Source organism: Pithys albifrons, chromosome 3 (assembly GCF_047495875.1).
Source record: "Pithys albifrons albifrons isolate INPA30051 chromosome 3, PitAlb_v1, whole genome shotgun sequence".
NCBI classification, from domain to species: Eukaryota; Metazoa; Chordata; class Aves; order Passeriformes; family Thamnophilidae; genus Pithys; species Pithys albifrons.
In genome coordinates, this window is record NC_092460.1 from 67,112,748 (window position 1) to 67,129,272 (window position 16,525).

General features: G+C 39.7%; 2 protein-coding genes across 2 annotated transcripts; both read left to right on the plus strand.

Annotated features, from left to right (window-relative positions):
• Positions 1-276: 276 nt before the first annotated feature.
• TMBIM4 (transmembrane BAX inhibitor motif containing 4) lies at positions 277-8,947 on the plus strand. Its single transcript, XM_071552278.1, has 7 exons — positions 277-554; positions 2,587-2,695; positions 3,951-4,056; positions 5,423-5,456; positions 6,434-6,551; positions 6,982-7,027; positions 7,693-8,947. The coding sequence occupies exons 1-7, from the start codon at positions 455-457 to the stop codon at positions 7,897-7,899; spliced, it is 720 nt and encodes a 239-aa protein (XP_071408379.1). The 5' UTR covers positions 277-454; the 3' UTR covers positions 7,900-8,947.
• Positions 8,948-9,072: 125 nt separating this feature from the next.
• LLPH (LLP homolog, long-term synaptic facilitation factor) lies at positions 9,073-12,742 on the plus strand. Its single transcript, XM_071549971.1, has 2 exons — positions 9,073-9,390; positions 11,890-12,742. Exons 1-2 carry the CDS (start codon positions 9,210-9,212, stop codon positions 12,051-12,053), a joined length of 345 nt encoding a protein of 114 aa, XP_071406072.1. The 5' UTR covers positions 9,073-9,209; the 3' UTR covers positions 12,054-12,742.
• The last annotated feature ends 3,783 nt before the right edge of the window (positions 12,743-16,525 follow it).

Genomic DNA, 16,525 nt, shown 5'->3' on the forward strand with positions numbered 1-16,525 from the left:
GGGGCAGTGGCACAAATACAAGGTGCGAAGTGCGAGGTTCTCGGAAAACGCGTTTGGATTCTGTGGAGTTACAGAGTCTCAAGGACAGGACACAGACCCGGGAGAAATCCGCGGTTAAAGCATGGTTTGCATGAGAGGTTTATCGGAGGCAAACTGCTCTGTGGTGGGACATAGCGAGGCGAGGAGCGCCAGCCGCTGTTTATGGCTCTGCGAGCGGGACGTGCCCGCGGCTGCGGCAGCGAATCAAATGCGAACACCAATCGAAGGGCGGATGTTTCCAGGCCGTGGAACTTCCGCTGTTTCCTGCAGCGGGTTGAGGCCCTTTCCAGGCCTTCCCGCCCTCAACCCGCCGCAGTAAACGCTGTCCGAGGAAAGGCCGGGCCGCGGCGATCGACGCGCTCGGAGCTCGGCGGGGCGCCCTGTCGGCGGGCGGGGGCGGGCGGGGCCGGCGGCGATGGCGATGGCGGCGGAGCGGCGGTACCCGCAGAGCAGCATCGAGGATGACTTCAACTACGGCAGCAGTGTGGCCTCGGCCAGCGTCCACATCCGCATGGGTAGGGGCTGCCGAGCAGTGCGAGCGCCGCCCCGGCCCCCACAGGCGCCTGTGCGTGCCCCTCGGCCCGGCCGGGCTGCGCGGACATGCTGAGTGCGGAGCGGGGCGCTGCTTTATCCAGGCTGAGCACCAAGGGTGCGGCACCGCGGTCCTGTTTTTGAGGCGCCAAGGGCGTGTGTCTGCTCAGGAGAAGGGTTAACCCGGTGTAGAGTCAGACTTGGCTTTGTCCGGAGTCCAGACGTATTGCCTGAGGTGCACAGACGCTGGAGAGATGCAGTTACCTGGAGGTGTTTAAGGAAAAACTGGACGTGGCACTTGGTGCCATGGTCTAATTGACACGGTGATGTTCGGTCATAGGTTGGACTCGATGATCTCAGAGGTCTTTTACAACCTAAGTGATTCTGTGATTCAGGCAGTTAAATGCCTCCCTGACACCCCATCCCGTCAGATCTCGGCAGCCAAGCAGGGTCAGCCCCGGTTAGTGCTTGGATGGGAGACCTCCTGGCAATACCGGGGGCTGTGACAGTCCCGACGACTTCACTGTCACCGTCCAAGCTCGCTCGGCCGTGACAGATGAACCTGAGGAGTTAAAGGGTGGGGCCAGTTCTGCACACGCTGTGCCTCACCTAAAAAATCCACTGCGCAGGCTGGAAGGGCACACCATGTGGGGAGAGCCCTTCCCAAATCTTCGTTCGCGAAGCCGAGCCATACATACCTATATACATACAGATTCTGTGACTCATAAATGCTAGAATTAGTGTCTGTAGTTCTGGAATTTTAACCATGAGACTGGAGGAGTTGAATTTCTTGTGCTGGAGCACTTGGCATGTAGTGAGGTCATAGTAATGCTCAGGAAATGCTGCTCTACTGTTCATGTGCAGGTCTTAAATGCATTGAATAATCTCCTAGAATATGTCTATAAACATTAATCCTTACTGAAGTAGTTACAGTGTTATTGGATACATTTTGGAATAAAAACAGCTGCATGTTGTGAAATTCTATTTCTGATAATCAGGATACCTTTTTCTATTAAAGTACGGTTTTTCCTTTTTTGAAAAATTTAGGGGGCAAAAGGAAATATGAAAGAGATAATGCCATTAGCAAAAATGTGGGGAGGAAGCTGTGCTTGCTAGGAGGCTACTTGTAGGTTTGTTCAGTTTGTTACAACTAACGAGGCCCCGGTTCCTCATGGCTTACAGGTGTACTTCACCTGCTTCAAGCAGGTAATTCAGCTTCTCGTAGTGTGTTCTCTTAAACTTATTCAGGCTGTGCCATCAGTAACTGAGTCATTTCTCCTTTAAGCTTATTCTTCCTTTCACAGCATTTTGCCAAGTACACCTGGTGTCCTTACACTGAGAACAGGGAATCTTTGTATGATATCTCTGTATGTCCTGAACTACTCTCTGCTTTCCATAATTTCAGAATTAAGAAGCCTGTTCGCTTAATTCTGGGATTTTTTCATTTTTTCCTGCATTCTGTGGTAAACAATATTTAAGGTGATAGAAGGGCAATCAAATAGATATTACCATAAAAATTTTTCTTCTTAAACTTTTATGACTGTTTCTGCCTTCCACAGAAATTCCAAATTAATCTTTCATAATTTAGGTCCATTATATACCAGTAACATGATGAGAAAGGTACGCTCTTAGTATAGCAAGACTAAGTTTACATAGATTTTAAAACTGTCTGAAGTAAATTCCTTGCAAATGTTTTTGTATTTCTTTTGTCATCTTTATTATTGGTTAAGTAATGATATCTGAGAATAAATGTAATTTTGCTTGTATGTAAGGTAAAAATGTATATAGTATTTTAGATAGATGTGTGTATAGATAATATTATATAATGAAAATGTAATAAATGTAAAAAATGTGTCAATTTTTTAAGGAAAAATGTCTTTTTACAACTTTGTTCTGTGCCTTTTTACTATGACTTTCTAATGGTTCCTTATGAAAGTGAAAACTTGTATCTGATTTACTGTTGAACTTCGTAAGTGTAACTCAAAAGTGATTTCATTTGTATTTTCCTTATTCTAGCTTTTCTACGGAAAGTCTACAGCATTCTTTCTATTCAAGTTCTGTTGACCACAGTCACATCTGCAATTTTCCTGTACTCTACTGGAGTGAAGGAATTTGTTCATGAAAGGTAAATACTAAAATGAAATTGAGATGTTTAGCATGTGTTAAGTGTAGTTTATGTAGTTTGCTGTTCTGGAACAGTTTGGTCTTCCCAATAATTTTTATACCCTGTGTTCTGATTCTTTAATAGAAGTCTTGTAACTTGATTAGGAAGGACATAATCTTTCTTCTGACTTTTTTCTCTTTGATTTATTATGAAAATTTTATTATAGTGGAAGTTTATTTTAAACAGTGCTTTATTAATAGCGCTTATTGTAGTATTTCTGCTGTGCAAACTTATGTATGAGTTGCAGAACATCCCAGTTACTGATGTTTCTTGTTTTGTGGTCTAAGTACTTTTAGAATCTCTTTGGGATTCTGTTGCTTATAGGTACCTGTCTCAAAAAGCAGAATCATGTCTTCCTCCTCTTCCTCCCTCCCCCATCTTTTGGGTTTTTGGTGGTACTGTTGGTTGGTTGGTTCCTTGAAAAGTAGTCTGCTAAAATTTCCAAGGCCTTGCTTCTTTTGCATCTCAGGTTTTCATGATAAAAAAGAAAGTCTCTATATCCAAACTGGTGAATGGGCCAGGGAAAAGAATAGCTGGGAAAGGAATCCACTTTCTCTTTTCCTGAAATGCACTTGCAGAAATTGCTTTCACTTTCCCTTCAAAGCTAAATGCAAAAGGAAGATCAAACAATATATGAAAGTTTCACTTTCTGTATAAGCTATAGTATATGCAACAGAGGTTATAAAGCTACAGTTTTTTAAATTAAATCTGATAATTTAAAATTTACCTACTCAGAACTATGTAATTTTTTTGTTTGGTGTTAGTCCAGTTTTTTCTTGGAGGGCTGCTGGAATGATTTAGTGATACTTACTAGTCAGTGCTGATTTTCTTTGGTGCAGTTAGTGCCTGTGTTTGTTGCATTCAGGTGTTTTAAAAAATACTTCCCTGAATGTAGAGTTCATAATAGGCAAAAGACAACATATACTTAAATCCATCTGTACAATACTGAAAGTCTTATATTTTTGATATGAGTCCTTTTCCTGGTAATGGATTCCTGGATAATCTTTAGCTTCAGTATGAAAAAGTATGCTATTTTTAACTTATTATCTGTAATGATATGTTTTAGAACAGTTTTATTATAGTCTAGCATTGCATTAATTTTGGATATCTGTATCTAGATGATCACTTAAAAACTTGGGTTTATATAGATTGTTTTTCAGTCTTTCAGATATTTCATTTTAATTTTGACTATTTTCTTTTGTATGAAACTTTACAGGCCTGCCTTTCTTTTGATACCTGTCATTGGATCTTTGGCTATAATTGTGGCACTGACCCTTTACAAACACCAGCACCCTGTTAATTTATATCTGCTGTTTGGATTTGTAAGTATTTATAAATTCAGTTTTAATAGTGGCCAGAATGTCTTGGATTGTGGTGAACTTGAAGCTAGTGGTGGGTGATTTGTTTTTCCTGTATTCCTTGAAAGATATCCTATGTACTTATGAAAGTCTGTGCTACTTCTTGGAGATTCTGCCCACAGGCTGTTTCTGGGTAGTCTCTAAGTCAGGTTTCTGTGTGGTGTACAAATCAATCTGTCTGTGTATCAGCTCTCATTGTTCTGTTGTCGGGCACTTGTCTATGAAGCTGCACAGTAGGAAAGGAAGAGGCATTCCTGTTACCTTATTTGTGTAATGGATGGCCTCCAGCAGAGACCCAAATCAGTGTTTATTTCTTCAGCTGTTGTCTCTTTAATGCTAAATCCTGAGCATGTTTACAGCACAGGCAGGTCAGTCAGGGCTGTCTTAAATTTCAGCCTGGTGCCTGATGTTGTGAGTTTGTAATTACAGACTAGTGGTTGCTCTTGGATAGTTTGGATCATGTAGCAAATCAGTCTTCTGAAAAGTTACAGTAACTCAGTTAGAATTTGATGCTTTAGGAGTTTCCTACATTGTATTTGTGATAAAACAGAAAGACATCTTTGCTGTGTAAGTAGATTGATTGCTTAAATGGTGACACAGTGAGTGATACGCTTCTGACTTCTGGACTCTTGCAGGAGAATAAAATGTTTAAAAACTTTTAACAAGTGCAGCTGTAAGAAGGAGTGACATAATAGCTTGGCGAAAATTTGATGTGGGAGTTTGTAAAATGACAGTTTAAGTATTACTTTGTGTAGGAATGGAAGAATTTGAATTTCTCTGTGATAAATTGGTTTAAACAAAATACAAGTTAAATGTTCTTTTGTTTAGAACCGCCTTGATTCATGACATAGAGAGTCTTCTCATGTTCTATTGTGTTGAAACTTCATTTGAAATTATAATTTAACAAAATTCAGGGTCCATACTAGCCTTCATCCCAGACATCAAAAATACGTTTTAAAATTAGCTGTTTCAAAACAAGGATGAGTGGGAAAACGAATCTGATGCAGAAATAAGAATGCTTGTGTTTTGAGTAGAAATTGTAAATGGTATTTTTCTGTAGGGGCGGTCTCTCATTTTTAGTTTGTATGTAAACAAGTAACACAAGTTACTTTTTATGTCACACATGTTCTAGCACAGTAAGACAGTGTGATTGCCATTTTCTTGTTGAAAACTAAACAAGTTTTCATGTACAAAGATTTAACAGGAGGCCTAATGTAATCTGCTGGGATTGTGTAGCAGAATGGGACTCACTGCACATGAAGTCTCCATAGAAGTGTTTTGTAGTCTGGGTTTTTTCATCTGTGTAATTTTTTGGTTTTGCTTTTTGTAGACACTACTGGAAGCACTGACAGTTGCCATTACAGGTAAACTGTAGCCATTCCTATTGTCTGATTCCATAAAGAATTTGGGAAAGGAATCCAATTTGTTCTACTAATTGCCATTAAATTTTTCTAGATGTGAGTAAAATGGTAATGAGTCCTGTTCAAAAATTTTACTGACAGTGATATAAGTTTAGCAAAAAACAGGGAATCAAGGGAGAAAACCGTATGCTGATCAAGAACTGAAACTGTACAAACCTGAAGTGAGAAATGAATTGTGCCATCCACTTTTTCAGTCTAGCTAGCAATGTTCTTGCCTATAAGACAGCTATTAGCAGAGCTGATCTGAAAGTTGAAATACCCCTATCTTTCCCCTCAGTTTCCTTGAAGAGAATTTGAGTTTGAAGGGTTCTGTACTTGATGGTTAGGGTTGTGAAATGGGGTAGTGTGCTAACAAATCATGGCATCACCTTGCATTACAGTTTCCATGATAAGTTGAAGCCTCTTCATTGTGGCTTTTGATCTCCTGCAAAAAAAAGTCATTTGGAGAAAGGAAAGATTAAGGAGAAAGGAGGGAAGAAAATGGTTCCATGCATTTCTGTAATCTTTCCCCTCCTATCCCCTAATAAAAACTTTGAGCATTTACAGAGGATTGGGTTTTTTCCCCTTGCTTCAGTATCATGAAAAATTCAGGTAGTTTTTCCCTTAGGATCTTATTTACCTATGCTTAAAATATTTTTGTTTTGTTGGTATTTCTTTAATTGTGAGTAGGGAAGACCTGTTGTTTCCATATCAGAAGCTACAGGTATAGAGTAACTGTCAAACTTAACTACTTCAAGGCCCCTCAGTCCTGTGACCATGAATTTGAAGTGCAAAGACGAGTTCAGGCATAACATACTTTTTTTTTGTTCAAAGTTAAGATTTTTTTCCTGTCTGTGAAAGTTTAAACTTCAGTTTCCTCAAAAGATAAAATACATAGTGTAGTGGGTTTTAATTGACAGATTACTTTTTCTGTTTTATAGTGAGTTTCTACGATGTCTCCATCGTCTTGCAAGCCTTTATTCTTACTACTGCTGTATTTCTTGGATTGACTGCATATACCTTGCAGTCAAAGAGAGACTTCAGCAAGTTTGGAGCAGGGTATGTTTGTCATATTGATGATTTTTTTTGTTAAGGTTGTTTTTCCTTTCTTAGAGCAAGCTTTGCAGGTATAATAAGGAATACAGGTCAATAGAACCTGCTGCAAGGGAATGGTGAGGGGTTTATTTATCTTAAATTATTACTTTTACATAGTTCTGCTTTCCTGGTAAATTCTATTCTGTGATTATGATTCTTAAAAACACGAGAAAACTACTTAACCTGGATTTTTCACTGAGACAGAAGGCAGCTGTTTCAAATATTTTTTTTTAAAAAGAACTAACCTAAGTTTTGACAGCTTTGCAAAACTTTTACTGCTGACACCAATCAACAGTTGGCATCTAAGAAGAGGTTTTGTAAGAAGGGAGGATATTTTAAGTAAAGTTTAAAAGAAAGTATACTGTTGCTTACAGTTTCTAATTATTTTTTTCAGCCTCTTTGCTTGTTTGTGGATTTTAATCTTCTCGGGTTTCCTGAGGGTAAGTTACCTTGTGTTCACAGTTAAAAGATTCATAATATCACAGAATTGTTTGGGTTGGAAGGGTCCTGAAAGATCATCGTGTTCCAACCCCCCCTGCTATGGGTAGGGACACCTTCCACTAGACCAGGTTGCTTGGAGCCTGAGCTTTTACTAACTTCTAGTAGAACAAAAAGGTTTTGGACAGCCCAAGATAACTTAGTAAATAAAAATTCCTAACCAGATCCATCACTGTTCTTGATCACACTGGTGATTTTTTAACCACTCATTTCCTATTTAGATTTTTGTTGGGTGCTGTTCTTGCCAATGTAAAAGTGGTATTTGTTTTGATAAACAAAACTTGTCAATCAAGATCCACTACGTGATTGTGAGAATGGAAAGGGGATTATGGAGGCTTTAGCTGTATTTTGTTTTTCTAATTGTTGTTAATATTCTGGACACCAGTTTCCTCCCTCTTAAATGGAGGCACTTTTACTCAGTTAAAGAGACTATGACTGGGGAATACATGGAATAAGAACATTGAAATGTCATCATCATACTGTGTTTGTGTGTACATATAACTAGAAAGTCTGTGCTTTAAGTGTGGCATGTTACTATGCATGGATTTTAATATTAAAAATAAAATTAAGTTTACAAATATTTTTTTCATGTTTTTTCTGCCTCCAGCTGTTTTTCTATAGTGAGACAGTAGAGCTGGTGTTTGCTGCTGCTGGAGCTCTTCTGTTCTGTGGATTTATTATTTATGACACTCATTTGCTGATGCACAAGTTGTCCCCTGAAGAGTACATACTGGCTGCAATCAATCTCTACTTGGACATCATCAATCTCTTCTTACACCTGCTGCGTTTACTGGAGGCATTTAATAAAAAATAGCCAAAAGCAGTGTGGTTTGACTATAGTGCAATTAAAGTGAAGCATTTGGATGATCTGCAAACTCAGTAGTTCTGTCTTCTAGAGACTGAATCTTTAATATTTTTTCATTCCACGAATATTGATCCCTCCTTAGGGAAAAAAAATGCTTTTTATGTAGCTACAGTTCTTTGCTAGACCATGTATTTTACACGATCAATGTGCTGTCATCATTACAGTCGCTTTTTTAATCACTTAATTTGCACTTGACATAATTAATGATTTAAAAGTTTGCCAACTTCTTATTGCTCCAGAGGAAGCTTCTCTGCTGTTCTGTAGCTGCTGGAAATGTTTTCTTTGGGATTGATTATGGGGTGTGTGTACCACATAAGGGTAGACTGAGTTTACCATTGTGCAATGTTTTACTAAGCTAATTTTTCCCAGGTTTTTTTTGTTACTGTTATTTGTTTTGTTTAGTTTTTGTTGTGTCGCTGACAGATACTCTGTTCTTGTTAAGGATTGTCACTGTGGAAGCTGAGAAGGTGTTAAAAAGAATGTTCTTCATTTTAGTATTATTTATTGCCTATCTTTCAGTGTCCTGAAAATTCATTTGGAGACAGAATCTGAGATTTTATCCACTTGTGTATATTAAGGTTAATTGTGTCAATAAAAATCGGGTTTTTTCAGCCAAGACTGGAGAGCTTCAGGATGCTGAGAATGCACTTTGCAGACCTTTGCTGGCAGGGGAGCAGTGCTGTGACTGTGGCTGCTTCCCAAGCTGTTGAGATCCTGGAGGGGCAGGCAGGGTGAAAACAATTCTGAAACGCTCTCTTACTTCCTGTTCAGTGTGGGTAGTGCTCGCCTCTCTAGTCAGTGAGAGCTTAGCCATGAGGCAAAAAGATGTACGTCCTGCCACAAGCTGTGACAACTTGTTTTCACTGCTGGAACTGGACTGAGGCTATTGAACTGCGACTGCAAGTTGGTTTGAGCGACTGCGAAGATATCTCTCTTCTGCCTTAGGGTTTCATTAAGAAATGCGTGGCAGTAGCCAACAATAAAACCGCTTTTGTGATGAAGCGCGTGTTTATTTGTTTGTTCACGCACGCCCGCGGTAGGGCCGCAACCGGGGCGCTGCGCTCCCGCTCGGAGAGTTACGGTACGGCCGCCTACCCCGGCGCGGGCCCGGTGCGTCATCTGCGCATGCGTGAGCGGCCGGCGCGGCCTCGTGCGCGGCCCGGTGAGCGGGGTGGGGGCGGGTTGAGCCGTGTCCGTGTCCCGGTCCGTGCCCGTACCCGGGTCAGTGCCCTCACCACTGCCCACCCTCCCCGCGGGACATGGCCAAGAGCCTGAGGAGCAAATGGAGGAGGAAGATGCGGGCGGAGAAGAGGAAGAAGAATGCGCCCAAGGAGCTGGAGAGGCTGAAGAAGATCCTGGGAACCAACGCCGATGTGGTCATGCAGGAGGTCAAGGAGGTGGCGACCGTGCTGCCCCCCGAGAAAGTCCTGGAGCAGAGGGGTGAGTTGGGCTCTGGGTAGATTTTCCTGCAGTGCTGTCGCTGTTCCTGGAACTTTCACTGCGGGCATCAGGCCTACGATTATTAGAGGTTGAGAACAGCCAATCGGAAAACTTTTATACAAGCTAAAAAATGCTGTTAAAGCACTGAGTATGGTAATTTAGCAACGTTGGCATCCCTGTTGCATGTGGTCAGCTGTGGAACAAGGTTATTAGCACTTGATTTTTAGTATGTAAAGTATGTATCTTACGGCCATGAGCTGTGTAGCATCTTATGGAGAGACATCGCTCTGAAAATACGAGGTGAGTGAAGATTCATCGCTTAGCAGTTGTTCCAGGCCCAACATTATATTCGCTGTTAAGAGCTAGAATATAATTTCCGGTCTAATTTAAGAAGGGCATTAAACATACAAACTAAAACTAAAATAATTTTATAGAAGTTCTTATCAATAATATAGTGGGGGTTTTTTTGCTGCTTAAATGTACTATTCCGAGGGAGGGGTACAGAGCCAGCTTCTGTATACCAATTAATGCTACACTGCACATGGTGCAGGAGGGGTGGTATCAGGTGTCTACAGATAATGCCATTTTCCTCTTTGTGCCTTAAATAGGACGTAATCTGTAAAGAAAGTAACCCAGGAAGTGGAAACAAAGGTTTTAAATAGCTGCATACAGGACATAAGTCAGAAAGATACCTTTTCTTTCCAAAACTGAAGTCCAAACTAAATCATAGTTTTTTTTGCTTTTCCAATTTGTGGCCCTTAAGATGTTCCGAAAATGGAAAGAGAATGTTACATAAAAACACCTATCCAGTTAAGGATAGCTTAAACTGTAAATTGAAGTTTTGTCCGTGGCTGTGATTTGTCCTATAAACTGGGTGTGAAAGTTGTTTTTTATGGGATTCTTAGCTGAATTTCTAAAATGTTTTGGAACATTGTCAGCCTTCTGGTGGTGAAGGTAAAGGAAAAATTGTTGCCTTAAACCTGGTTTCTGAAGTAAGTGCATGGCTGTTTCCTTCACCTCCTTCTAACTCTGCTGGCAACTTCTCTACAAGCTGCTTTTGCAGAGAGATAGTGGCCTCGGAAATACCTAAGAATATATGTATTTCACAAACTGCAAGTTTTGTGAAAATAAGATATCCTCTTTGAGAGGACTTTTCAGTACTAACTGTGGATGAAAGGGAGTTTGCCATCACCAAATGTCACAAGGATTGAAGTAGATAAAAACTTTATCTGGTATATGTACTTTCCATAGACAGGTAAGTAATTTTTCAACCCAAGAAAGTATATAGGTATATATTAGGGACATTTTACTGTGTTACTCTAAGGTATTTTTCACAGCACACTGTCATTTTTTTTCCAGATTTTGTTGTTAGGAAAAAAATAATGGAAGGTATGATTGGCCTTTGGTCAAAAGTGGCTTTGTAGCTGTTTTTAAATCTTTGTAGGGATGCCCATATTTTTCAAGATAATCATACTTATTAAGTCTGCTTTAATAACCAACCTTTATAGCTTTTTTTTGGTCCTTCTTTCTTTGTCTTTAACCCCTTTGATAGGTTTATGTCCCTGTACAGCTTCTGCTCAGTGAGTTTCTTCTAGTTCCTGATTCCTGCACCATCTTTGAGATTGCAAAATACGCCAAAAACATTGTGCTGTGTGAACAATTGGTATTTTTTGTCCAGGAGTCTTTATTTAGTTTATGTTGCAGCAGACATTTACTGTGGATATGCTTTTTTGCAGTCAAAATTCATGTAACAGATTAACCTGCTTCGTGATAAGACAAGTCAGAGAAGAAGCTTAGGCATGTGGTGCTGAGGTTTTTTTTGCTCATGTTGTGATTGATATCTCATGAGATTTCTGGAGCTGGGGCTTTTTTGCTGCCTGTCCCATGCTGGATCAGCCTTTGGTTCTGGCACCAGGCAGTAAGGCCCTGTGCTGATTGTCTGCTGACTGCAAGTATTTGTGTGCCAACTCCAGGGCTCCCTAAGCACATCTGTGGTGCAGATTCCTGTAGACTATCAGCAATACTTCAACTGTTGAAGCAGCATATTGGCCTTTTCCTCATGAGCTTTGTCTCCTAATATTGTACAGGCACAACATGTTAAAACTTTGAGTTGCACATGGATGGTTGGGAAACAAGCTTGAAATGAAATTGTAGAGCACAGTTCCAGTCAGTTCTTTGCAAGGTATTCCTCTTGTAGCCTTGTTGCCTCATTGAGACGTGATGTTCATGGGGTGTTAGCTAGCTGGGGATGCCACGTTTGGGAACAGCCATGTCATGGGCAGCCTTCTTGATCCTAGAGATGAAGCTTCTCTCTCTGCTTGTAAATGTGTTAGACTTGATGCCGTGGTTACTCCTTGAGGCAAGTGTGGCATTACTGACTTTTTCTTCATACCATCATTGTATTTCAGCTTTTGCCTTTATTGTTCTCTTTACCTGTCTTCATCTTCCACTCAGATTAATTCAGGTATTTTACTCACTGTGAATACCTTTCATTTTCAGATGACTGCAAAATGGACCTGGATAATAAACGGAACAAAAAAACCCTTCTAGACCAGCATGGACAGTATCCGATATGGATGAATTCCAGGCAAAGAAAGAAGCTTAAGGCACAGCGTGTTAAAGGGAAAAAAAAATCAAAATTGGCCAAAGGCCTCGTCTGGTAAAATCAGTTTTGTAAGATCATGAATATCTGACTCAATAAAATAAATTTCTCACATACGTTCATGGTATTTTTGTATTTGGTCCCTGATCTATTGTGTTGAATAGACTTTTCAAAAGACTATTAGGCCAGCAAATGATGAAACAAGTATCAACTTGGTGACTGCTGAACTTAAAAAGCAAGCTGAGTGCCTTTGACTAGACTAGTTGTCTGTGGTCTGTTGTCTTGGAAGGGGGGCCAGGTCTTCATCTTTTCTGTTGTGAACACTGAAAATCCTAAAGGAAATCCTAAAAATAATTAAAGCAAATGTTTTTTGTACTGTGGTCTTTGTCAATATAACTTGTCTTTTGGTAAATCTAAACAAAGGATTCTGTAAATCTGCAGTATCCTTTGGATCCTGTAAAATTTTTGTTGCAACTGACTTGTATTGCTTTTAACATCTGGTAATTAAGGAAAATGGACTTTTCACATGTAACTTCAAAAATTTTATGTGCTGAAATTAACACCCAGCCTTCTTGAAACTTTTGCAAGTAAAAGGAGAGTGTCAGTCTGACTTAAATTTACAAAGAGAACAAAAAATATGTCATTGCTGTCTGTAACAGAAATATTGTAGGAACCAAATAACAGAAAGTAAGACCGATTCTTTGAAAATGCAAATGGACAGAATGGAAATAAAATAGTTTTAAGACATTTTCCAGGTTTCAGAGTTTTTTTCCGTTTTCCAAGTTTTACAGGGTTTTCTTTTCCGTATGTATTTTCAGTAGCCTTTTATTCCTCCTGAAATGGTACTCATCTATGCCTTACAGTCTGTATGTAAGATAAAATACTGCAGGATTGCATAACAAATGCCATTCCTGGGATTAGCCGCAGTTGGGTGTATTATTTGGCAATAACATGTGATGACAGATGAAAAGTTAGTTGTCCTGAGAGCTTATTTTTAAAATGTCTCTCATTTCAAGGATGGAAATAATTACAGTACTGGTCCTTCCATATGTTACCTTTTCAAGTACCAGTCATCAATACAGGGCACAGCCTTCGTCCTGCTTCGTCCAAGAGGGGATCCATGTTGTAATTGCCCACAAATTGTCATATGTCTCTGTTGTGGTAACTTGGGCATAGGGAAGCAGCTTTTTTCTTTTAAAAGTAATTACACTAGGTCATAATGTGCTAGAATCAAATGAGAAGAACTCTGTGTGATAGAAAACTTATTTTTTCTGGAAAAATATAATTATGTGTTTATTATTCTTCTTGTAATTGTTAGGAGAAAGGTATTCTGTTGCTCAGGTAAAGAACTACAAAGGTATTGGAGGAATTCCCAGTGCATCTTCTGTTTTAACATACATTGACCATTAACGACACTTGGTAAGACACATAGATCACATATTACCAAATTATTTGCCACTAATAACTTCGTACTTTAAAAGTATTTCCATTAAGTTTATAGTAGCCCTACTAAAAAACAGGTGCTGCTCTCAATTTTTTGGTGTTACTAGATAAATGGGTCTAGATTTTGGTATCAAACTTACCTAAACTTTTAGATTAGGACTATTTTAAAATTGATTCATGTGGAGGAAAGTGTTCATGAATGTGTTTAACCAGGAATGGAATTGAATGAACAGTCAGATTTCATTTCATGACTATTCAAATGACTTAGGCTTTATTTTGCTTAACACATGATTTGGGGAATTGTGAAGGGGAGCTTCTTGGGTTTAAATGCGAAAAAACAATTGGGTTTTTTTTCTTGTAGGGTAAGCACAATGATATTTTTAACATGCTTGTTTGTAAGTAAGATAACTTTCCAGCAACTGCTGGTGTGAAATCAGGTTAATTTTCCTGAGTGGAGATAATCAAACTGGCAAAATACTCCTGTTTAAGTGTACACCTTTAGAGTTGGTTTATTTTCATTCTTTAGGTGCACAGCCATGCTCTGCCTTATCTTCATCAAGCCTCCCACTGCTGCACTTGCTATATCCCCTCCTTTCTCTGGAGCTGTTTCAGTTCTGCCTCTGCTCCTTCCTCTATAAGACAAAATTATCTTCACAACTAAATTATCTTTATTATTTTAGCTTTTATGACCTAACCCTGATCTTCGTTGTGCAAATTTATTAGTCTGCTGCTGTTGTGACCAGATAAAAATCTCAGTCTCAAGTGTGAGCAGATGCTGCACTGATCTTTTATTTAGCAGTTGCTTCCTTCCTGAAACAATACTGGCTGTGTGAGGTATTTCCTTCATAATGTCCAGGATAAAGTCAAATGTTCACTTAAACTACAGATATTTTAAGACATCCTGTTTGATTTTTGAGGTGAAATGGAGGATAAGGAAGGAATAAACCCCAGTCTTTACTGGAAGGTAGCTTTTAGTCTAGTACCAGTGTATTGTGTACAATGTCAGGGCTCATTTGGGTAAGGCAGAGCTCTCTATGGGCCACAAAACATTTTTAAAGCCTGGATGGGTAGGATCTGTAATCCAGGCTAAAAGCTTGCTTGTAGACAGAGAGCAGGAACCTGGCTAAGTGTGCAGCATGGATATAACCTCACGAATACAGCAGGGAAGTTCTACCTTATGAGGTTTGAACACGTGCTATATATGGGTGCTGTTGTTTTTTATCTGGAGTTTCCTTTAGACCTGCTTTGAGTAACTCCATTTTTCAAATGGAAATACCAAATCTTTAGTTGCCTTTGAGTATTTGTTTCATACTGGTGAATCTGAAACACATTTCTGTTTGAGTTGATGGAAAAAATAACTAATGTTTTTTTACAACAGAAAATTAAGTTTAAAATACTTGATTTTAGCTGAAATACATATTTTGAAAGTTCTTAGAGGGATTTTCAAAAAAGTAGTTGATCTTCTAAACAGTATTCTAATAATTAATTGGTCTTCCTAGAAAAAATCTCTTTAGGTTGTGATTGAGGGAGAAAAGGTTGCAGTTGGAACCAGACGGAAGTCTAACTGATGGAAGTTAGACTGTATGGAAGTCTAACTGTATAACTTGAAATGGCACTGTCGGAGTTGTGTGTTTTTTAAAAAAATTCTGTAATTGTGCTATTATGAAACTGCTTAGTTGAAACTTCCCACCATTGAAACTTTGCCACCTTCCTGCCAAGTGCTGTGGTAACTGTATTTCATGGACCTGTGTACAAAATGTACATAGGGAAAGAATGCAGGCATTTTAGAATTATAAGCATAATAGCCAACACTGAAAGAATTAAATACTGTCATTTTACTGAAATGTTGATGTGTGTGTGTGTGCGTGTGTATGTGTGTGTATGCAGTATAAAAATTGCATTAGCAAATTGCTAAATGTCCTGCATATTGTCAACAGTTTCCTGAGAAGATGGCAAGGTCTGCCCTTTTTGACCCAGTATTGAGGATTTGGTTTTTAAAGTGAGTTATTTCAGGTGCCTAAAATAACTGGTGCTGTGGTGGTGGTGCAGGTTCTGTGCTCTTCTGGTAACTTGGTGCATTGAGACACTTCCTTTGCACTGTGTAGTGACATGGGTTGGGGGACCAATTAGCTAAGATGCAATGAAAATATTCCTGTTTACCCCTTTTTTTCAGCTAGATTAGTTTACAGCTGTACCATACAAAAGCAATGTCAGTAAAAGGTAATCCAAGACTGGGAACAAATGGCTGGTGAAGGCGAGGCTGTGTCAGGTGGTCCTGGTGCCGAAGTAATAATCTCATCAGCCGCCTCTCTTGTGACATTAAGTAGCTCTCAGCATGGCCACTATGCAGTTACAGCATTTTAAAGGAGGAGGGAATTTTTGGAGACTAGGTCAAGCAAATGTATTGACTGGTGGTTTTCAAAGTGTTTCTCAGTAAAGGGTAGAGTATTGGAATAACTGATGAGAGCTGTCTTCTTTCTTACAGCCCCTGTTAAGTTTTGCTGTGATGCTCAGACAGCATGGGCTCCACTGATGCACAGTCAGCTGTGGGCTTTTACAGATTCTTTCAGTTTGCTTTATCTACAGCTGACACTGGTTATAGAGGAGGCTAAATATAGTTTGGGGCTGCCTCATACTGGAGAAAGAATGTCATGGCCACATGCTGCAAAGTGCTCTCCTGATACGTGGTCAGAACTGTTTTTTTATACAACAAAAGGAATCCTGTACGAAGGCTTTAAAGTGTATGTCTGTTTCTATTATGCTACCTTTTCCTCCTGCTGCCTAAACAGTTGCATGGGGTTTGAATTCTATGGAAACCGGATATCTGATCTGTATCTAATTTGTAGTGTGAACTATGCTGGTGTCAGAGGCTGCGAGACTACAGCCTTAGCATGCAGAAATCCAAGCGGTGCAAAGCAGCTCCTCAAGGTGGCACAGTCAACTGAGTAATGGCAGTTGCCGGGAGGATGGCAGTCTGAAGCCATAGCTGTGCATCATTCTCTTCAGCCAGGATTTTGCCATGCATTTTAACTTACCTAAGGGCGAGGTTTCAAGGCAGGACTGGCTGAGCCATCCAACAGCTCATTTCTG